Source organism: Ranitomeya variabilis, chromosome 1 (genome assembly GCF_051348905.1).
Source record: "Ranitomeya variabilis isolate aRanVar5 chromosome 1, aRanVar5.hap1, whole genome shotgun sequence".
NCBI lineage: Eukaryota > Metazoa > Chordata > Amphibia > Anura > Dendrobatidae > Ranitomeya > Ranitomeya variabilis.
In genome coordinates this window covers 877,091,879-877,116,628 of record NC_135232.1, presented here as the reverse complement: position 1 = coordinate 877,116,628, position 24,750 = coordinate 877,091,879, and the positions used below count along the sequence as shown (strand labels likewise).

The window sequence follows — 24,750 nt, the reverse complement described above, 5'->3', positions numbered from 1 at the left end:
CAGCACAGTGCAGAGGTCTAGTAAAAATGCTCCAGAATCATTATTCCATGCATTGTACAATTATTTACTAAAACAGGTTCTATCTAAAAGAAGAAAAAAAACAAAAAAAACTTTGTAGAAAAAATCCAGCTCACCGCAGTAGAATCCATTGGCCGTACACAGAAAGAAGTTCGTGTTAGCAGCAAACAAGCAATATCAAAGAAGGAAAGGTATCCTGCAACAGATCCATCCGTGAATAATTATTTAAAAAAAAAATCTTTAATGTATAACATGGTTAAAATTATGGCATAAAACCATTATTTTAGGAAAAAGGCAAGTAACCCGGGAAACTCATGGCCTTACGCGTTTCAAACCGAGTGGTTCTTAATCATAGTTCTATTTAAAAGATGCTATTTTGTTCATAAATATAATGTGAGGTGTTGTTAATTCACAAAGACATTTTTAAACAACACAATCTACTGCAGTATAACATAAATTGCAATAGTACTGTGTAAGTAAACACAGTAGTATGCTTACCTAAATAAAAACAAATCGCTCTTGCTCATGGTACAGTCTGCCATGTTTGATGAAAATGAGCAGATTTTGGTTATTTCTTAATGAAGTCTTCCCTTGAACATTTTTCCCCATAAACATGTCTATATGTGCTGAGCCATAGGGGGAACCCAGATGATGTATAGGGGCCAGTTGAGATACATAGTTCCACTGTCACAGTAGCTGAAGTGGGTTACTGGACCCCTAAACACTTCCCTTGAGTCCACAAGTGTCAATAGAGGGTGGTGGCGCTTTTGGACATGGTATAGAATTCCCTGAAGCAACAAGAAACACTTTTTAACTTGCAAATGTAACTCTTCAATCTTTACTGAAGGAGATAACAGTTTACAATCTTTCTTAAAGGGGATTAAAAAAATTAATTTTAATCAATATGTTCCTGTGCTGAGATAATCTTATGAATGTGCCCCTGTACTGTGTAAAGGCTGTGTCTGACAGTGCAGGAAGATGGTCTGATCATAGCAGATCTTCTGGGCAGAGGAGGAATCAAAAAAGTATACAGACAGGACAAAAAGGATCACAGCTGATTCTTTCTGTGAAGTAAAACTTTACTTAAAAACAGGCAAGGAAATGTTTTGCCTCACTAAAAGAATCTACCATGATCCCATGCTGTTAAGGCAAAGTGGCTGTTGTTCACAGTATAGGATACACTCAGTTTTTTGATTATGAGGAGGTTTTGTCTCCTTGTGAAGCAAGCAAGTTTAGGGCATCTCAGGGGCGATCGGAGTACAGTGCACTTTGCTTGCTATTGGAGGAATTGTTAAAGGAAACTGCCGTCCAAGTAATCCTTTACTGATGAAGGGACCTTCACCGATTGGCTCTCCATGTTAACACACTAGGTGTATAGCGTTATTCACAGTTTTAGGTGTTACCATTCCCAATTGCAGGGAGTAGGGCAAAGTTCTTGGTGTGGAAAATATGTTGCACTGGTTCTGGCTGGAAGCGCATAGAATAACGAGTTAGGCTATGTGCACACGTTCCGGATTATTCGCGGATTTTTCGCACTTTTTTTCGGTGGCTTTCCGCAACAAAAACGCATAAAAAACGCATAAATTAAGCATCCCATCATTATTAATGGTTTCCGCTATTTATGTACACATGTTGCGTTTTTTTCCACAAAAAAAAACGCATGCGGAAAAAAACGCAGCATGTTCATTAATTCTGCTAATTTTAAGCAGATTTAGCACTATATTATTGCATTGGGAACCTCCGGAAAAAAATGCGAAAAATCTGCACAAAAAACTTGCAAAATACGCAATAAAAACGCATACATATGCATCCCATCATTTATAATGCATTCTACAATTTTTGTGCATATGTTTTCTCGGAAAAAAAGGCATCGCGGTAAAAAACGCAGCATGTTCATTCATTTATGGTGCATTTCCCACTATATTATTGCATTGGGAACCTCCGGGAAAAAATGCAAAAAATCAGCCAAAAAAAGTGCAAAAAAAGCATGCGGATTTCTTGCAGAAAATGTCCGGTTTTGTTCAGGAAATTTCTGCAAGGAATCCTGACATGTAAACACAGCCTAAAAGAGACTTCAGGCTCATGGATAGAGCATAGAGTGATCCGGATAATCTGAAGAGTGGTGGCGCCACTCACAAGAGGATTTGAATGGTGCTGAATACTGGAGAAGATAGCAGTAAGTGAGTATATTAACACACTGACTCTACAGGTTATACAGGCTATACATATATACATAGTGTAGTGCAGCGGTGTTCACACCATGCAGTAATCAGGCAGTGACTCAGTAAAGTAAAAACAAAATGTCTTTAATGTCCAAAAACTCACAAACGAAAAGCAAATGGTATCCTCCGAATCGCAGCTGGGGTGACAAAGCAGTCTGTACCTGAGACCGGTTGTAGTGGGTGATTGCCCCACCGTGTCACACTGAGGGGGCACCAGGTATTTGCTTCCCTTGGCCCAGTGCTGACTCCACACATAAGCCAGATGTTGCAGCTAGCAAACTAACACACCCAACCTTTGCAGCAGCGATTTTAAATTAGATCTCTGGCCATGGACCACTTATAAGTAAAGGTACCTTCACACTAAACGATATCGCTAGCGATCCGTGACGTTGCAGCGTCCTGGCTAGCGATATCGTTGTGTTTGACAGGCAGCAGCGATCAGGATCCTGCTGTGATATCGCTGGTCGTTGCTGAAAGTTCAGAACTTTATTTGGTCGTCAGATCGGCGTGTATCGTCGTGTTTGACAGCCAAAGCAACGATGCCAGCGATGTTTTACAGTGGTAACCAGGGTAAATATCGGGTTACTAAGCGCAGGGCCGTGCTTAGTAACCCGATGTTTACCCTGGTTACCATTGTAAAAGTAAAAAAAAAAAAACAGTACATACTCACCCTCTGATGTCTGTCACGCGTCCCTTGCCGTCTGCTTCCCGCACTGACTGTGATTGCCGGCCGTAAAGTGAAAGCAGAGCACAGCGGTGACGTCACCGCTGTGCTGTACTTTACGGCCGGCAATCACAGTCAGTGTAGGAAGCAGACGGCAAGGGACGCGTGACAGACATCAGAGGGTGAGTATGTACTGTTTTTTTTTACTTTTACAATGGTAACCAGGGTAAACATCGGGTTACTAAGCGCGGCCCTGCGCTTAGTAACCCGATGTTTACCCTGGTTACCCAGGGACCTCAGCATCGTTGCTGGTCTCTCCAGCGACCACACAGCGACACTGCAGCGATCGGCATCGTTGTCGATATCGCTGCAGCGTCGCTTAGTGTGAAGGTACCTTAAGACCCGGGTGGAGATAGTGAACCACCCCACTACCATCCTGTAGTTCACCCCAAAAATAAAAGGCCATGCCAGGATTTCTTAAATCTGCCTTTGGCAAATAGCTTGCCCAAGACTAAACTTAATTTTATTCTGCAATACAGCCACAGCTATGTCTGTGATTGCAATTTAATGCGCTCCAGCGCTCTCAATATGCTTCTATGCGCATCCTGGGGGATACATACCGTCTCTCACATATAATTCTCCTCACAGACTCACAATAGGAATATAGAAGTTGGAATATTCCTTGTCAAAATTACTGTTATTGTGAACAGTTAAGCAAGTTGAAGATGAAATGATCTCTAGGTCTGAATATGACACATTTCCTTTGTATTTTTGGCAAAAAAATATATACCATATTTTCTGGTGTATAAGACGACTGGGCGTATAAGACGACACCCAACTTTTCCATATAAAATATGGAGTTTGGGATATACTCACCGTATTAGAAGGGGGTCATCTTATACGCCCAGTTGTCTTATACGGCGTGTGTGGTCCGGATGGTTCCCAGGGTCTGGAGGAGAGGAGACTCTCCTTCAGACCCTGGGATCCATATTCACGTAAAAAAAAAAGAATAAAAATAAAAAATATGGATATACTTACCCTCCGACGGCCCCCGGCCACGACGTCATTTCCGGCCTTCGTGCAATGCATCCTTGGGAACAGAGGCCACCGCTTGCACTGCTGAGAGCCGAGGGCCGTCGGAGGGTAAGTATATCCATATTTTTTATTTTTATTCTTTTTTTTTACATGAATATGGATCCCAGGGCCTGAAGGAGAGTCTCCTCTCCTCCAGACCCTGGGAACCTTCAAGGACCGCTCCCTGCACACGTTGTACCCGGCGTACAAGACGACCCCCTACTTTTGAGTCGTCTTATTCGCATAGTAATTTTTTTTATTTAAAAAATTACAAAAGGGAAAATGGGCCGATGCAAAAGTTTGGGCACCTTTGGAGATTGATGGGCTCAGGTAACTTTGACAAAGGTTTGAGACCTTAGTTAACCTGCTAGCATTATTGCTTTTTCACTATCATTGTTAGGAAAGGCCAGGTGATGTAAATTTCCCAGCTTAATAAAAAGCCAGTCTCCCCTAACCTCATGCCAAAAAAAGCAGCCATGGGTTTTTCTAAGCAGCTGCCTACCACTCTGAAAATGAAAATGGTGGAGGATCACAAAGCAGCAGAAGGCTATAAGAAGATAGCGACGTGTTTTCAAATTGCCTTTTCCTCAGTTCAAAATGTAATTAAGAAATGGCAGTTAAATGGAACAGTGGAGGTCAGGATAAGATCAGTAAGACCAAGGAAAATTTCAGTGAGAGTTGCTCATAGGATTGCTATAGAGGCAAATCAGAACCCCTGCTTGACTACAAAAGACCTTTAGAAAGATTTAGCAGACTCTAGAGTTGTGGTACATTGTTTTACTGTTCAGAAACACATGCATAAATATGGCCTTCATGGAAGAAACAAAAGAAAACCTCTCCTGCATCCTTATCATAAAATTCAGAGTCAAAAGTATGCAAAAGAACATGTGAACAAGCCAAGTGCATTTTGGAAATAAGTCCTGTGGACCAATGAGGTTAAAATAGAACTCTTTGGCCACAATGATCAAAGGTATGTGTGGAGAGAAAAAGGCACAGAATTTCAGGAAAAGAACATTTCACCAACCATTAAGCATTAGGGGGGATCAATCATGCTTTGAGGTTGTGTAGCAGCCAATGGCATGAGGAACGTTTCATGCGTAGAGGGAAGAATGGATTTAATTAAATTTCAAAAAATTCTGTAAAAAAGCTGAAGTTGGAAAGAGAATGGCTTCTACAAATGGATAATGGTTCTAAACACATGTCAAAATCCACAATAGATTACCTCAAAAGGCGGAAGCTGAAGGTTTTACAGTGGCCCTGACAGTTCCCTTATCTGAACATCATTGAAAATTTGTGGTAGACCTCAAAATAGCAGTGCATGCAAGACGACCTAGGTATGATACAGAACTGGAAGAATTTTCTGAGGAAGAATGAATTAAAATCCCTCAAACAAGAACTGAAAGACTCTTGGTTAGCTACAAAAAGCATTTGCAAGCTGTAATACTTTTTAAAGGGAGTGCTACTAGGTAGTAACCATGCAGGGTGCCCAGACTTTTGCATCAGCCCATTTTCCTTTTGGTAACTTTTAAAATGAAAAAAACAATTGACAATTCATTTCATTGCCTAAAATACAAAGGAAATGTGCAATCTTTAAATTTAAGCCTTTTAGAGATGATTTAATCTTCAGCTTGCTTAACTTTTGACAATAACAGTAATTTTGACAAGTAGTGCCCAAACTTTTACATGCCACTGTATACATGGTTAGGGGAAAAAAATCAAGGGAGGGCTTTTTTAATTTTTTGTGATGAAAATATGGAGGGTACTAGAATTTAGGTAGTTTCATTGAAATTTCCTGGCTTCTGTAAATACAGGTGCTTTTCACAAAATTAGAATACTATCAAAAAGTTAATTTATTTACGAAAAGTGAAACTCAAATATTATATAGAGTCATTTCAAACAGAGTGATCTATTTCAAGTGTTTATTTCTGTTAATGTTTATGATTATGGCTTACTGCCAATGAAAACCCCAAAGTCATTATCTCAGTAAATTAGAATACTTTATAACACCAGCTTGAAAAATTATTTTAAAATCCGAAATGTTGGCCTACTGAAATGTATGTTCAGTAAATGCACTCAATACTTGGTCAGGGCTCCTTTTGCATCAATTACTGCCTCACTGAGGTGTGGCATGGAGGTGACCAGCCTGTGGCACTGTTGAGGTGTTACGGAAGCCCCGGTTGCTTTGATAGCAGCCTTCAGCTCCTCTGCATTGTTGGGTCTGGTGTCTCTCATCTTCCTCTTGACAATATCCCATAGATTCTATGGGCTTAAGGTCAGGGGAGTTTGCTGGCCAATCATACACAGTGATGCTGATGTTTTTAAACCAGGTATTGGTACTTTTGGCAGTGTGGACAGGTGCCAAGTCCTACTGGAGAATGAAATTTCCATCTCCAAAAAAGCTTGTCGGCAAAGGGAAGTGCTCAAAAATTTCCTGGTAGACGGCTGCGCTGACTTTGGTCTTGATAAATCACAGTGGTCCTATACCAGCAGATGACATGGCTCCCAAAACAATCATTGATTGTGGAAACTTCTCAATAGACCTCAAGCTGCTTGGGACCTACCTTGATTTCCAAATGAAATGTAAAATTTACTTTCATCAGAAAACAGCACCTTGGACCACTGTGCAGCAGTCCAGTTCTTTTTCTCCTTGGCCCATGTAAGATGCTTCTGCGCTGTCTATTGGTCATGAGTGGCTTGACACAAGGAATGCAACACTTGTAGGCCATGTCCTGGATACGTCTGTGTGTGGTGGCTCTTGAAACAATGATGACAGCAACAGTCCACTCCTTGTGAATCTCCCCCAAATTTTTTAATGGCCTTTTAACAATCCTTTCAAGTCTGGGGTTATCCTGGTTGCTTGTGAACCTTGTTCTGCCACACTTTTTTATTCCACTCAACTTTCCATTAATATGCTTGGATACAGCACTCTCTGAACAGCCAGCTTATTTAGCAATGACCTTTTGTTGCTTACCGTCCTTGTGGAGTCAATGACTGCCTTCTGGATATCTGTCAAGTCAGCAGTCTTCCCTATGAATGGGGAGCCTACTGAAACAGACTAAGGGACCTTTTTAAATGCTAAGGAAGCCTTTGCAGGTGTTTTTGTTATTTATTCTAATTTACTGAGCTAATGACTTTTGAGTTTTCATTGGCTGTAAGCCATAATCATCAACATTAACAGAAATAAACACTTGAAATAGATTCCTCTGTCTGTAATGACTCTATATAATATATGAGTTTCACTTTTTATATTGAAGGACTGAAATAAATTAACTTTTTGATGACATTCTAATTTTGTGAGAAGCATCTGCATACCTACAGTCTACCTAATGGCAGTGTTTAGGAGTTCTATAATTGCATACAAATAAGGCTTTGTTTACGTTAGCCTCATGACTTCCATTCATCATCGAGCATTTCAAGCTATGATTGTTCATTTTTCAATATATCATAAGAAATCCATAAAAACACAATTACTTATGATGTGGAATATATAATGCTACAGACTGGTATGACCTTGTCGTCAAATATATAAAAAAACCTTGATGAAAAGGAGATGGGGATCTGAACAGAGCTTGTCTTTGCTCATTGTCCTAGATTAAGATCAATTATTTTAGTGGAAAGATTAACCAACTTTGCAAGAGATCCTTGTTTTGACTAAGAATTTGACTGTTTCATCCAATATATGCAGTTTCCCTTTTACTTAAGTCTCCCTTTGGTTTTTGGATATACTTTTTTTTTTCATTTTAATCAGTATTTTAATGACTTGTATGTCTTAATGACTTTACTTTGTACTTGAATGTAACATATTAGTCCTTTAGAAAGCAGAATGGATGTGGCGGTTAATAAGAGCGGCATTAAAGATGTTGCTGAGTGAGCGCGGAGCACTCTGTTCTTGTTTCAATGATGTTCTATTTTGTAAAGATATTTTTCTTGTAACTTGAAGTACTCTGTGGAGATTTCATTTAATTGGCATCTGCTCATTTAAAATATTATCTATTTATGTAAACAACTTTTTAAGAAAACCGTTCAGTAAGTGAATGATGATAATAAGTATGTGAATGAGTTTCTGCATAATGCTTTTCTTTCAGTGATTTGTTTAGCTTCTTTTTCATCTGACTATACTACATTTGTGGCCATGAGATCAGAATAGATAATTAAATACAAATATATACCGGAAAATAAAGACTGCCTTTTTGTCACGTCGTTACTAACACACACAGAACAGATTACCTTTCCTTCTATTGTTACTACATGAATTTCTCTTCAAAGAAAATCTCTTAAGTACTGCCAGTTCCCCAAGCTGGCATGTTTCCCTGTTTCGCCTATTTGTGCAATAAAAAATAAACATTTATGTATGGGAAAAAGCTTCACCATTTGGTAAACAGGAAGGGCAATTTAGTACGTTATGATGTGGCGATATATAACATTGGCTGCCTGGCATACCATATCTCTACCCAACAAAGCACATCAATGTTATAGGAAATCTAATTGCTGCCCAACTAGTGTAAATAAAACCTTCTTTCCTATGGATGTAGTGGATGTCCCAATATTTTACTAAACAGTCAAAACGTTTTTACCGATCACCCCACTTTTTGCGTGAACGGCCCAGTTGGTCCTAGCTGAGTAAGGCAAGAAACATGAAGAAGATATCCAGCTTTCCAAAATGCAAATAAAATAACATTATTATTGACTGTTTTTAAAATCAACACAATATAGATATACGAGATAAACAATATCCTTTCCTGTATACTTGCACACTGATGAGCTTTATACTTCTATGTTATCACTACATTGTTGGCTAGAATTATATCAAGGGAGAGGTGTCTCTCTTTACGGTCGATAACAGTCAATAAAAATGTTATTAACAAAACTGTACTTCTAATTTCTGGAAACATTTTGTCACTAACATTCATGTACATAATCTATGGGAGGTAATTCCTGTACAAAGTGGGTTATCACTGAAGCATAGACATTGTCCATCAGCTAACGTTTGGCTGAAATTGGTGATAACCCTCCCACAATAGCAGCTGGTATCAGGGAAAACGCCAATGCCTACTGGTTAACTTTGTATCCGCTGCGATTAAATCTGTTTCCAGTACTGAGTATTGAGGGATCTCTTTTTACCTCGTGCCAAATCAGTCCTATCATTGCCATTATATGAGCAATGTTTCAAAGTAAATTAATGGGATTGTAAAAATTATTTTAAAAAATAGTTAAAATTACCGAATAGAAAGAATATAGAATCCTGTAGCAAAAAAAAAAAAATCTACCATGTACAGCGGGTGAAATAAGTATTGAACACATCACCAAGTAAATATATTTCTAAAGGTGTTATTGACATGAGATGCTCACCAGATGTCAGTAGCAACCGATCCAATCTACCCAGAAAAATAAATCAAACCATAGCTGTCCATAAATTAAGTTATGTAATAATGAGAAATATTTACTTAGAATATTTGTGACTTGCTCAATACTTATTTCACCTGCTGTATGTACCTAAATTTATCTAAAAAATCTACCACTAGTTTAGCTAAAAAAGAAGGCCTGAAATAGTTACATAGCTTTTAAAATATTAAGTTCTGACATTTAAGGAGAAAAATATGTTTAAAAAACTGCTCATGGAAGTGAGCCTGCCATGACCCCAAACATTATTATCCTGAAGATATAGGGTTAATTTGCAGGGTAATAGTGTAACAATGTTGTCCCGCCCCTTTACTAGAGGAGTAAATGGATTGTATTACTCCCAGTAGCCACCGCCTTTCAGCTGTAAAGGCATGCCACCAGGAGTGGCTTTAAGTGGCCATTCAGTAGAAAGTGAGCTTCAGCTGTAAGAACATACCGGCACTTTGATTGACAGCTCGCTCTGCAAAGATGAAGATGCACACATGCTGCAGAGCAAGCTGCTGTCAGTCAAAGAGCCAGGGCATGCTGACAGATACGGTGCACCAAGTGGTGACTGAAACCGCTCCGGGCACGCCTCTATGACTGAAAGCCGGAGGCTCCAGAGAGGAATAAAGTTAATTTTCTCCTGCTTTCAGTAAGGCTGCTGGACAACATTGGATTGCTATTAACCAGCAGATTGACCATATATACTGTATCTGAAGGCTTATAGCATTTAGGGTCACAGCAGATGCCCAAACGAGGGGAACACTTAAAAAAATATTTTATTTTGCGAACCCCCCTAACTATATATTTGTAGGATCTCTGTTACAGCTAATTCATCTTTTTTTCGTAAACCAACCTATATGACTTCGCTTGTAATCAGTTCCAGAATATTTGAAAACTCAGAGGTCCACTTGTGAGAAGTCACTAGGGTTAAAATAAAGGAAACCACGGAAAACCTCTTGCACTCAGTGGGTTGCTGTAAAACTCAGCCGCCCAAATGTAAATAGAAGCTTTCCTGTCCCAGGATGATGTTATGTAAACTGGAAGAAGGAACTGCATGCTTTGTTTTTCCATATTCAGTGATGAATACACCGGGTGATGTGTGCTTCTTCTTACCATGAATACATTGTACACTGTACTGAAGCAATTGTTGCTGTGTTAATAAAGTCATAATTGCATAGATAAGAATTCAGTAATCCTGATGAATAATATATTGCTTTATCGCATTCAATAAACTTTTCTTTTCTTAACTATGTAGCATTATTGAACAATGTCAATGGAGAAGATGAAAACCAAACCACAGCTATACAGACAACATCTTCAGGTAATTGTGTTCTTAAAATATTTTCTTTCAATTGCAGTCTAATATTTTTTTTTACTTATTAAAAAAGAGAAAAATGACATTGCGAAAAAATACATTGCACATCTAGACCTACTGTAATCGCTATCTTTATATCTGTAGATCAGTAATGAGAACCATTGAAAATACACTGCAGCAGGCTAATAAAATTATACCCATCAAGGGGGTTGTGTAGAATTAGCAAAAATGTCTGCTTTCTTTAAGAAACAAAATAACACCATACTTGCTCATGGGTCATGTCCGGTATTGCAGATTTGTGCAGTAGGGGTGCTGTTTTTATAAGAAAGCACAATTGTATAACTTTAGTCCACAATACCACAGTGTTCTTATATTTTTGCAATGCAAACTGTTAAAAAAAAGAGAATGACATTGCATATGCTACAGTTATATATGTTAGTCCAAATTGTGAGCTACTGAAGTAAATCTTAGGCACATGGGAGGCAAAGGGAAGGCTACGCAGCAGCATACATGTCACAAGCAGTGTGCAAACTTCAGCTCATTGTACAGTGGGGGAAATAGTTATTTGACCTTTGCTGATTTTGTAAGTTTGCCCACTGACAAAGACATGAACAGAGAATATTAAAAATAAAATACAGACAATCACTTTGTACAAATTATATAAATTTGTTTGCATTCTGCAGTAAGAAATAAGTATTTGATCCCCTACCAACCATTAAGAGTTCTGGCTCCTACAGACCAGTTAGACGCTCCTAATCAACTTATTATCTGCATTAAAGACCGCTGTCTTACATAGTCACCTTTATAAAAGACTCCTGTCCACAGACTCAATTAATCAGTCAGTCTCTAACCTCTACAACATGAGCAAGACCAAAGAGCTTTCTAAGGACGTCCGGGACAAGATCATAGACCTGTACAAAGCTAGAATGGGCTACAAAACCATAAGTAAGACGCTGGGTGAGAAGAAGACAACTGTTGGTGCAATAGTAAGAAAATGGAAAAAATACAAAATGACTGTCAATTGACATCGATCCGGGGCACCATGCAAAATCTCACCTCGTGGAGTATCCTTGATCATGAGGAAGGTGAGAGATCAGCCTAAAACTACACCGGAGGAACTTGTTAATGATCTCAAGGCAGCTGGGACCACAGTCACCAAGAAAACCATTGGTAACACATTACGCCATAAAGGTTTAAAATCCTGCAGTGTCCGCAAGGTCCCCCGCTCAAGAAGACTCATGTGCAGGCCCGTCTCAAGTTTGCCAATGAACACCTGGGTGATTCTGTGAGTGATTGGGAGAAGGTGCTGTGGTCAGATGAGACAAAAATTGATGTATTTGGCATTTACTGAACTTGCAGTGTTTGGTGGAAGAGAAATGCTGCCTATTACCCAAAGAACACCATCCCACCCAAAACATACAGACAAGGCAACAAAGGAGTGGCTCAAAAAGAAGGACATTAAGGTCATGGAGTGGTCTAGCTTGTCTCCAGACCTTAATCCCATAGAAAACTTATGGAGGAAGTTGAAGCTCCAAGTTGCCAAGCAACAGCCTCAAATTCTTAGGCTAGGTTCACATTGCGTTAATGTGTGCACGCTAACGGACAGCGTTGCACGGCGAAAATGTCGCAATTAACGCCGTGCAACGGGGCCGTTAGCGTGCCCATTGACAGCAATGTCAATTTCTCCTGCAGCGCATCACTAGCGCGTGCCTTTTTCGGCTCGCGCTAGTGATGTGCCGTTCTTCTGTAACGCGCCTCGGACGCTGCTTGCAGCGTCCGCGGCGCGCCCAAGGTCCGTTCCCCGCTCTCGCAGATCGGGGAGCTGCGAGAGTGGGGACGTTAACGCGACCCCTAACACGGCCCCTAAATAAACATTGCGTAAGCGCAATCCGCTAGCGCTAGCGCTAAACGGATTGCCCTAACGCAATGTGAACCTAGCCTTAGGCTAGGTTCCCATTGCGTTAATGGGTGAGCGCTAACGAACAGCATTGCACGGTGAAATTAACGCCGTGCACCGCGTCCGTTAGCGCTCCCATTGCCCGCAATGTTAAAGCGCATTGCTAGCGCGTGTCATTTTCGGCACACGCTAGCGATGTGCCGGTCTTCTGTAGCGCGCCTCGGACGCTGCTTTCAGCGTCCGCGGCGCGCCCGAGGTCCATTCCCCGCTCTCGCAGATTGGGGATCTGCGCTAGCGGGGACGTTTAACGCGACCCCTTAAAAGACATTGCGTTAGCGCAATCCGCTAGCGCTTAGCGCTAAACGGATTGCTCTAATGCAATCTGAACCTAATGATTTAGAGATGATCTGCAAAGAGGAGTGGACCAAAATTTCTCCTGACCTGTGCGGAAACCTCATCATCAACAGCAAAAAACATCTGACTGCTGTGCTTGCCACCAAGTATTGTCTTGTTTGCCAGAGGGATCAAATACTTATTTCTCACTGCAAAATGCAAATACATTTATATAATTTATGCAATGTGATTTTCTGGATTTTATTTTTGATTTTCTATATCTCAACATTAAAATTAACCTACACATAATAACAATAATAATAATAAATTAATTTTATTTCTATAGCACCACCATATTCCACAGAACTTTACATTTTAGAGGGGACTTGTACAGACAATAGACATTACAGCATAACAATAAGCACATAGATCAACAGATACCAAGAGGAATGAGGGCCCTGCTCGCGAGCTTACTATCTATCAGGGAAAAGAGGAGACACGAGAGGTGGATGGTAACAATTGCTTTCGTTGTTCGGACCAGACATAGTGTAAGGCTCGGGTGTTCATGTAATGCTGCATGAACTGGTTATCAGCCTAAGTATGTAATAGTACAGACATAGAGGGCTATTAAATGCATAAAGAGTATGAGAACATGATATGAGGAACCTGGTTAAGGTAAAAATTTTGAATGGGCAACACAGGAATAGTTAGATTAATGTGTTGAGGCAGTAGGCCAGTCTGAAGAAATGTGTTTTTAGGGCACGCTTAAAAATGTGGGCATTGGAGATTAATCGAATTAACCTGGATAGTGCATTGCAAAAAATTGGGGCAGCACTTGAAAAGTCTTGGAGATGGGAGTGGGAGGTTCTGATTAGTGAGGATGTTAACCTAAGGTCATTAGCAGAATGGAGGGCACGGGTAGGGTGGTAGACTGAGACGAGGGAGGATAAGTAGGGTGGTGCTGAGCCATGGACTGCTTTGTGGGTGAGGGTAATAAGTTTATACTGAATTCTGGTGTAGATGGTTAGCCAGTGTAATGACTGGCACAATGTAGAGGCATCGGTGTAATGGTTGGTGAGGAATATCATCCTGGCTGCAGTATTCAAGACAGATTGTAGAGGAGAGAGTTTGGTAAGAGGGAGACCGATTGGTAGAGAGTTACAATAGTCCAGACGAGAATGAATAAGAGAAACAGTAAGAGTTTTTGCAGAGTCGAAAGTAAGAAAAGGTCCAATTCTAGAAATGTTTTTGAGGTGCAGATAATAAGAGCGAGCCAGTGATCAGATGTGGAGGATGAATGAATGTTCTGAATCAAGTGTGACCCCAAGACAATGGGCATATTGCTGGGGAGTAATGGTAGAACCACACATGGAAATGGCAATGTCGGGCATAGGTAGGTTAGTAGAGGGAGAGAACACGAGGAGTTCAATTTTTCACAGGTTCAGTTTCAAATAGAGGGATGACATGATGTTGTAGACAGCGGTAAGACAATTACTGTTGTTTTCTAAAAAGACAGGCATGATGTCAGGAGAGGAGGTGTATAATTCGGTATCATCAGCATAGAGATGGTGCCGGAAAACAAATCTACTGATTGTTTGTCCAATAGGGACATTATACAAAGAGAAGTGGAGGGGGCCTAGGACTGATCCTTGAGGAACCCCAACAGTACGCAGAATATGAGAGGAGGAGCCAGCAAAAGATACAGTGAAGGAGCAGTCAGAGAGACAGGAGGAGAACCAGGAGAAAATGGTGTCATTGAGGCCAATGGAGCGGAGAATAGTGAGGCGGAGCTGATGATCCACAGTGTCAAATGCTGCAGAGATCCCGGAGAATTAGCACGGAGTAGTGCCCGTTAGATTTAGCTGTTAGTAGATCATTAGAGACTTTAGTGAGGGTAGTTTCAGTAGAGTGTAAAGAGCGGAAACCAGATTGAAGAGGGTCGAGAAGACAGTTATCTGAGAGATAGCGGATAAGACAGGAGTGGACCAGGCATTCGAGGAGTTTGGAGATGAAGGGAAGATTAGAGACAGGTCTATAGTTAGCGGCACTGTTTTGGTTGAGGGATGGCTTTTTAAGTAATGGATGTATGATGGCATGCTTAAATGAGGAGGGAAAGATACTAGAAGAAAGAAAGAGGTTGAATATTTTTGTTAGGTGAGTGGTGACAGCTGGGGAAAGGGACTGGAGGAGATGTGACAAATAGGATCACTGGTGCAAGTAGTAGGGCAAGAAGATGCAAGGAACCTGATCACTTCTTCTTCTGTGACCTGTTGAAAATTAGAGAGTGAGCTAGATGCAGAAGGGGAGGGAGGACAGTGCATGGTATGAGGGGATTGGGAGAAAATTTCCTGTCGGTTATGGTCTATTTTTTCTGTGAAGTAATTGGCCAGATAGTCAGCGTGGAGATCCGTGGTTCAGGTCTGCACTCTTGGGTTGAGTAGGAAATGAAAAGTGTCAAAGAGACATATAGGGTTATTGGATAGTGAGGTGATGAGGGTGCTGATATAGGTTTGTTTGGAGAGGTGAAGGGCAGTATTAAATGTTTTAAGCATAAACTTATACCCTTTAAATTATAGACTGTTCATGTCTTTGTCAGTGGGCAAACCTGGAAAATCATCAAGGGATCAAATACTTATTTCCCCCCCTGTAGGTAAAGGTATGGTTGACAATTTAAAAATAAACCTTACATCATCCAATAACTTATTTAAAAACTTTCAAGAGACATCAGTATCATCAGACATAATAAAGCACCTGGCTTTAGGTGAACCACAATTTATAAGTAACAGTGGTGCTAGTGAGTTCGGCTGCATAATCTGGGTGCCATATTATAATAGATTAGTTACTTATATGTTACACAGTAAGTTTGCAATTTTTCAGCCAACCCTGGATAAACCCTCTTTTTCATGAGGAAATGCTAACAATGTAGTTAAAGGGGTTCTCTGAGAAATGTAATAAAATAAATAAAATAAATAATGTACATTAAAATATTAAATATTTTTCTAAATACCTTTATTTAGAAAAAATGTATTCTCTATTTACTGCACTCTGTCAGGATTTGAAAAGTGACAACTGTAATATATCATTGTGCAGCCTATCCACGATTTTAGAAGACATGCAGTAAGAGGGGCTGGATTTTCATTCTCAGTCATCTAAAGAAAGGTGTTTGTCTTCGCCTTTTGAATGTTATCCTAAGTCATGTGACAAGGCTCGTTAAAGGGTTGATATTGACTGTTAGGATTGCTACTTCCAATAGTTGGCACTAGAGTTCTAGTCCTCTCCCTCTCCGAAGAGGCAATTTGCATATTTAATTTAATGAATGTGCTTTGAGGATACCTGACGGGATGCTGTTCTGAAATAACCTCTGTCTCAAGCAGATGATCTGTGTGTCCTCTAAAGGTACCTTCACACTAAGCGACTTTGCAGCGAGAACGACAACGATCCGTGACGTTGCAGCGTCCTGGATAGCGATCTCGTTGTATATGACACGCAGCAGCGATCTGGATCCCGCTGTGATATCGCTGGTCGGAGCTAGAAGTCCAGAACTTTATTTCGTCGCTTGATCACCCGCTGTCATCGCTGGATCGGCGTGTGTGACGCCGATCCAGCGATGTGTTCACTTGTAACCAGGGTAAACATCGGGTTACTAAGTGCAGGGCCGCGCTTAGTAACCCAATATTTACCCTGGTTACCATTGTAAAAGTAAAAAAAAACCACTACATACTCACCTTCTGATGTCTGTCACGTCCCCCGGCGTCCACAGGGTTATGCGCTGCTGACGAGAACTTCCTGCACTGAATGTGTCAGCGCCAGCAGTAAAGCAGAGCACAGCGGTGACGTCACCGCTGTGCTCTGCTTTACTGCTGGCGCTGACACATTCAGTGCAGGAAGCTCTGAGCAGCAGCGCGTAACCCTGTGGACGCCGGGGGACGTGACAGACATCAGAAGGTGAGTATGTACTGTTTTTTTTTTTACTTTTACAATGGTAACCAGGGTAAATATAGGGTTACTAAGCGCGGCCCTGCATTTAGTAACCCGATGTTTACCCTGGTTACCCGGGTGCTGCAGGGGGACTTCGGCATCGTTGAAGACAGTTTCAACGATGCCGAAGTCGTGCCCCTGATCGTTGGTCGCTGGAGAGAGCTGTCTGTGTGACAGCTCCCCAGCGACCTATACAGCGAAGCTGCAGCGATCGGCTCGTTGTATATATCGCTGCAGCGTCGCTGAGTGTGACGGTACCTTTAAATCTAGGCTGCGTTGTGATTGATGGCAGCTGCCTTGTTTAAAATCCTAACAGTGTGCACTAGATAAAGCTAAATAAAGCTGTTTAGAAAAATGTTTAATATTCAAATGTATATTATATATTTGATTCATTTTATTACATTTCCTAGAGAACCAAGTTAAGTAGCTGAAACACCTGCTGTCATCAAAGGGAAAAGTTTTATCATATTTCTCCTGCAGCAGCTAAATGGGTTGGCTGCTATGTGATACATGGTTGCAGTAACCCCCTTTCTGATGTTGGGCGTGATATAATATGCCCACGTCGGATTCCCTCCCTTTGATGTGGACTCCAGCGGTGAGCCCACATCTTTCCTGGCACATGGCAGCTGTTTTAAACAACCTCTGACAGTGGCATTTAACTAACACTTCCAGGAAGCACACTGGAAATCCCACCCATTGGTGACCCTGTCACGTGATAACAGGTCACCGATGGGTTGGCATGACAACCAGACGTCTCCAGCAGATGTCTGTGGTTGTCATAGCCAGATTGCTATGAGCGCTGCCCGGTGGTCGACACTCATAGCAAGTGAGCATTTCTGCTACATACAGGCGATCTGATCATCGCCTGTATGTTGCAGAGCTGATTGTACAACTGCAGCTTCTAGTCTCCCATGGAGACTATTGAAGCATGCAAAAAGTAAAAAAAATGATTTTAAAAATATTAACAGATTAAAAAAAAAAAGTTCAAATCACCACCCTTTCACCCCATTCAAAATAAAACAATAAAGAAATTAAACATACACATTCAGAATCACCCAATCTTTCAATATAAAAAAAAATAACCTGATTGCTAAACGGGGTAATAAGAAAAAAGTCAAAACACCAGAATTACGTTTTTTTGGTCTCCGCTACATTGCAATAAAATGCAATAATGGGCAATCAAAAGATCGTATCTACACCAAAATGGTATCAATAAAAACGTCAGCTTGGAGCACAAAAAATAAGCCCCAGCCATCCCCAAATTACGAAAAATGGAGACGCTACAGGTTTCTGAAATTGGCACCAATTTTTTTTACCAAAGTGTGGATTTTTTTTCCATCACTTAAATAAAAAAGAACCTAGACATGTTTGGTGTCTATGAACTTGTAATGACCAGGAGAATCATAATAGCAGTTCAATTTTAGCACTTAGTGAACATGGTAAAAAAAAGCCAAAAAACTATAGTGGAATTGCATTTTTTTTGCAATTTCACTGCACTTAGAATTTTTTTCCCGTTTTCCAGGACATAATATGTTAAAACCAATGGTGTCGTTCAAAAATACAACTTGTTACACAAGCTCTCACATGGCCATTTTGAAAAAAAAAAAAAAAAAGCTATGGTTTAGGGAACAAGGGGAGCAAAAAACAAAAACACAATAATGGAAAATGGCCCCGGGGTTATGCTGCCAAAACCGCAGACAAAATGAATCAGAATTTGCCTGCATGATTGCAGCCACAAATATTTTTCTCTGAAAATGAATTTTAAACATCTAGTTGGTGCCACCTCTGGCTGGCATTTGTCAGCTCTGCTCTAGGTGATTGACAGATCACTCACAATGGGAGAGAACAGTTACCTGCAATGGCATTAGGAGTAGCTGGCTGGGGTAGCACCGGACTAGTCTCATATCCATCTGCAGTTGTGCAGCCAGGCCCAGATTCATCCTGCCCAGGATTTGAGCTGCATGAATTCAGTGACAGGTTTCCTTTAAGTTCTTGAGAGTCGTCAGTCATTGTACTATAACTGCAAACTAGGGGATTCCTGAGTCGGCAATCCCTCTGCCGCAATTTCTATTTTCACTTACAACTTAATTGGGCAACTCATTTAAGAGCAAGAGGTGCCCATTAATTATAGCAGCAGGAGGAAATACCGCCAGCTGAATGTTCTACCATCTGAAAATTATTGAGTCACTTTCAATTGATTTGTCTAATTTTCAGGTCTAAATATCCATAAAAATGAAGTCTGGACGGTTAATATGCACATCTCTATAAATGCACTTATTTTAATGAAATAATTTAATTGATATATTTTAAACAGAAAAGAGCACTAAAGTATGGAATACATTATATATTTTGATCCTGCACTGTTATACACATATTTTATTAGCTTTATACTAATTACAATTTGCCAACTTTCTAAATACCATAATCAATAAATCCACATAATCATTAGCCATTCCAAGTCTCCTAATACAATTTTAGTTTGCAAGCTATATTCATTTGGGACAGTTATTGCAAATAAGATTGATATGAGTGATCACTACAAAGTGTTGCTGCTTCATTTTGTGTGATAGAGAAGGAAACAGCCGCACTCAACCAAATATCTAATGTGCAAAAAATATTTTGTATTTATTTCATATGCAGGAAAACACCACAGCAAGATGAAACAGTGATGGTAAGGTTACATTTCGACCCTTCCAGGGTCTTTGTCAAGCCTCACTGAAAATTAGAAGGACTTCTGTGGACATATTAAGGATAAAGTCCCCATAGGGGCTCTTGCGTCAGCATGGGGAAATGGCGTGTCCTATGCCTTCTGTGGCAATCATGTTTCCCAGGGGATGTCTACACATGGTCTTTTCCATCCACAGTAACATATCTTCCTAAAACAGGTGGAAACAAGACAAAGACAGGCAGCTGTTAATCCCTGAGGGGCAATTATATATGATATTCATGGCTCTGGTGCTGTAAAGCCATGTTTTCTTTCTCTAATTTTACGGTTAAATATATTAATTAGCCAAATATCTTATTGTGCTCCAAATTGCTGCATATTGTTTCATTCTTGCCACTTCCTGATTACAAGTCCAGTAACATACTTGGCACACCATTACAATTCCATGAAAAGGACAAGTGCCACTTTAGTTCAAAACAACAAACCCTAGGGGCATTGGGTGTGCACAACATAAGATGAAGTAGATAGTGCAGCTATATGACCAAAGATATATCAGTAATGCATTAAGTTTTAATCAAAGTCAAAGCAATCTTTATATTGTAACAGGCAAGATTTTGGCATTTAAAGGAATTTTCCATTTTCGCAACTATTGCACAAAATGCATATTACTTTGAATTCACAGGTTCTTTTTGCTAGATTTAGTTTTATTGAACACTAACGTTCTAACAGTGGTGCTCTTAATTGCTTGTAACTACCAAAGGGGGTGTCGCTTGCCTTGAGCTGCCATCTTCAATTCCACACTTGGTAACTAAATTTCTGGAAAGGCATCTGCACTCCTATCGTGACATTAATTAGTTATAATAATAATAATAATAATCTTTATTTTTATATAGCGCTAACATATTCTGCAGCGCTTTACAGATTTGCACACATTATCATCGCTGTCCCCGTTGGGGCTCAGTCTAAATTCCCCATCAGTATGTCTTTGGAATGTGGGAGGAAACCCATGCAAACACGGGGAGAACATACAAACTCCTTGCAGATGTTGTCCAAGGTGGGATTAGAACCCAGGACTCCAGCGCTGCAATGCTATTCACTGAGCCTCCTTTCTGCCCATAGTTGATTGATTAAGTAGTGTTTTAGTCACTGGCATTGTTTTTTGAGGACTTTATAGTATGGTTATGTAAGAAGAAGGACAGAACTGGGGGTATTAGTTTTGAGCCGAGTCTGAAACTTTCGGAGCTGCCTCCTTTGTTGTCCAGTAGAAAGCCTAGAAAACCGGACCAACCTTTGCACTTAGCAGCAGAGGGCGTGCCTAAGTCTCTGAGGCAACAGCGCATGCGGGAATAGGCAGACTTAGCGGGAAGAGACAGTGCACAGCAGACAGGGGTGAGCGCTCCTTCCCTCAAGCACCGGCACGACGCAGGCCCAAGCCGGAGCATCCCCTTTGCTGCCAGCAGAACTTGTGAGAAAAGACATGCAGTGCACCCACTGATCGTGATTAAGAAGCAAGAAGCTGAGTGCTTCGGGCCCATGAGTACCGTGTGGGTGCCACTTGAGAGATACCGAGAGTGGAACTGCTATCAGAGCTCTGCTTCCCCAGTATACTTTTGCCGGACCACATTGGGTTCAGACCGTGTGGTGGCTTCCATGCTTCCAAAACAGCCTGAGGAACAGTGAATAGGATAAGTTAACCTCACAAGAACTGTCCCTACTGTCTTCACTGTTCTTTTACCCTACCAGCAATTTCACCATTGAACTGTTTTATTCCCTGTTTAACCTTTTACCACCCTGTGTGGAGTATCCCACTGTTGATTAAAACCCAGTTAACCCTTGCTCTGTCTCCTGCCTGTCACTGCATCCCGCAACCTGCTCACACTTGGCGTAGTCGGCAGGATGCAGTCCACGGGAACAGACCAAGCTGTCGCGGGTGCCTCAAGCACCAGAGATGCGGTACACGCGGTTGTGGGAGCCCCAAGGGCCAGTATACCGCTGGGGGCCATGTTGAGCAACCTCCCTAAGTTTACAGGGAGCAACATTCTGCTACGGGACTGGACTGAGCTTGTCAGGGGTATGTTAAGGATGCACCCCATGGCCCCTGTGATGGAGGTAGAAATTGCCATGATGGCTCTAGACGGAGAGGCAAGGAGCTCCGTCAAGTTCTGGACCCCCATGGGCAAGATACCTTCACCAAAGTGCTGCAAATCCTAGAGGAAATGCACGGAAACCCCACAGACATCAGAAAATTGCTCATGCGTTTGCTTAGCCCTGTCCAAAGGGAGGGGGAGTCCGTGACCAAATACATGAACATGCTGCAAGAGATTCACGCTGCAATTGCTAAGCGAGATGGCATAGGCGTAGGACCCCCTGACACAGTCCTGAGAGTCCAGCTAGTTGCAGGCTTTATGGACACCTTGCTTAAACAAGTCTTGCGAAAACACTTGCGAGTAAATCCGTGCATGTCCTTTTTAGAGGTGGGGACCGAAGCGCGTGCACATGAGCAAGAGCAGGGGGTGACAGTCCCGACAGGGAAGGTCTGGAGAGGAGAGGTAGCCGCTTGGTTGGCAACTGAACCAAGTTGGGTGAGAGTGCTTCAGGAGAAAATCCAGGATATGCGGGAGGAAAGGCTGACCTGAAGAAGAAGTCTTCCATATCATTAGATTCCCCCAGAAACCGAACTGGTCCTACGCCCTTTTAGGAAAAGAGGCCACCCCGCACGGAAGAGCAGCCGACCTGTGGGAGCCCTAGACATTATACTTGAGGATGCCCGCCTCTGGGGAGACACCGCTGCCCGGAGCCTAAGCTGTAAAAAGGGAGAAAAGTCCCACAAGCTTAGTTTCCCTTAGAGTCCTTTCTTATGGGCCGAAATGGATGTTGGGCCATCCGCTGTTCATTTGATACCGTCTCCCAAGTAACTACTATGCTTGAGCCTTATTTCATACGACACTTCCCTGAAGCAATGTAGCCTGAATGGGGTCCAGTGATCAAGTTGACAGCAGCCAATCAGTCGCAGGGGTGGTCTGGATGCAAATCACCGTGTGCTTACCGTGGGCCAGAAAGGAGTCGTGCTGACCACTGGGAACCCCGGCAATGGTCCCACTGTGACTTTAGGAATGAACATACTGAAACAACTCAAGAGCATCCTGGTCAATGAGTCAGCAGATGGATTCTTGAATTGATGGAGCCCACACACCTCTCAGAGAAAAGTGTTCCAACAGCTGATACGAGTAGCCCAGGCCTAAGAGACATTGAGTGAAGGGAAAACCTTGGCCAAAGTAATTGCCCCGGCTGCTGCCAACTTCGTCTTACAACCAGGTCAGATTTGCTCACCCTACCTATCCGAGCCTGTACCCCTCTCGATGAAGTTGAAGTGCAGATAGAACCCGCTTGTATGGATCAATTGCCTCCAGGGCTTATTGTTGCATGAAAGTTAGCCATTGTTCACGATGGCAGTGTACCAGTGTTGTGTGTCAACCTCTGAGAAAGCGCTCTCCCGCTTTTGCCCAAGAGTGAGGTAGCACAGGTTATGGGAATGCCGGAAGAGCTGATACCTTCAGAGGCCGTTCAGTTGGCAGTAAAGCAGGGAGATCCCTGGACAGTGGCCGTATCAGTGTCCTCAGAGTCAGAATCTAATTACCTAAAGGAGGGGTGCAGAATCCTGGAGCAGATGTGGGCCGAACTCACAGAACTCTCACCACAACAGGTGCAACAAGTAGAAGTGGTGCTAGAGCGGTATTAGGATGTCTTTGCTCAACATGATGATGACTTTGGGTGTACTACAACTATCACCCATGATATTGCAACTGGAAAAGCTGCACCCTTAAGGGAACAATATCGACAGATCCCACCACAAATGTACCAGGAGGTGAAAAAGAAGTTGGCGCATATGCTGCAGAGCAGAGTCATCCGAGAAAGCCAAAGCCCTCGTGCCGCACCCTTTGTTCTAGTCTGGAAAAAAGACGGAACCCTGCTCTTTTGTGTCGACTATCGGAAGCTGAATGCTTGCACCGTGCGAGATTCATACCCACTGCCGAGGATTGAGGAATCACTGTCTGCTCTAGGAAATCTATCAAAAACCAGATGCACAGGTATCAAATTCAATTGTGACTAACATAAACTAATACCTAAAATATATGAACTTTATTAAATTCAGCATGACAAACAAACACTTAAAGGCACCAAGCCTGTAAAAACTTGTGATTGTGTGTTACTATGTAAATGGATCCCTATAAAGCCCTAAGGGACCCTAGTATACCCTTCCCACCAGCGGAGGTTGGCACCCTAGCTTGAACGCATATTGGCGCCCCCACTCACCGATGGCTTACCCTAGATGCACCCTATTGTTCCCTACACGGGTGCAGAGTACAGCCAGTAATGACTTGTTGATAGATAAACCAGCTGAGCCGTGGTGAAAGAAAAGAGGAGGGGAGGTGAACCCGATCAATTAATAAAACTAGATAACCACCTGCTTATAATCAGGAACACTAGCTAAATGGCAACACTCAAATCACAGCAAAAACAAAAGAACAAACTAACAAAAAAAACGGATAGTTCTGAACATAATTCAGTGATGGAGGATGGCACGATAAAGCCTAATATACTCCTCCCTACACTCACCCTGATCAGGTCATCCCTACCTGACAGCGGAGGTTGGCACCCTAAATAGATACGTAATGTGGCGCCCCCGCTCCCATCGACTAACCCTCACTTTCCCTTAAAGTTGACCCTCTCTGCTCTCAAACGGAGAAAAATAAAACCATGAGAGGGAAAAACCAAAAAGTGAGGGAAAGCACTATTCGTGAGTGAAGGAGGGGGATCAGAATCCCAAAAGGAAAGCGATGGTGCATTAAAGATTTATTAAATATCATATAAACAAGGTAGATAATACAGCATATTTACTAAAAATAATAAACCATTGAGACCAGTATCATACTCATAGAAAATTTATATATACCGCAATCAAAACCGCATATACTACCTATGTTGCACCAGTTATGCTATTGCACTCTCCCCACTAAAATACACAACAGTGATAACACTGAGACCCCAAAGATATATACATGCCTCTGAATAAAGACTACACAAGTAGATATTGGTGCACTCAAAAGGTATAAGTCCCTCAAAATAATTTTCTTCAATAAAGCAGTACGAAAATACACTGATCACTTAATGAGGTGATCACCGAGGTGGACCCGTGAC

The 24,750-nt window shown here is 41.6% G+C and overlaps 1 protein-coding gene across 2 annotated transcripts in view; it reads left to right on the top strand.

The window, feature by feature from the left end:
* The window catches only part of EMCN (endomucin), a 418,419-nt gene that overhangs the window by 53,763 nt on the left and 339,906 nt on the right, over positions 1-24,750 (top strand). For both annotated transcript variants that reach the window (XM_077277880.1, XM_077277891.1), the window contains exon 2: positions 10,619-10,684. In XM_077277880.1, the coding sequence (XP_077133995.1) occupies positions 10,619-10,684 (66 nt within the window). The remainder of the gene's footprint in view (positions 1-10,618; positions 10,685-24,750) is intronic.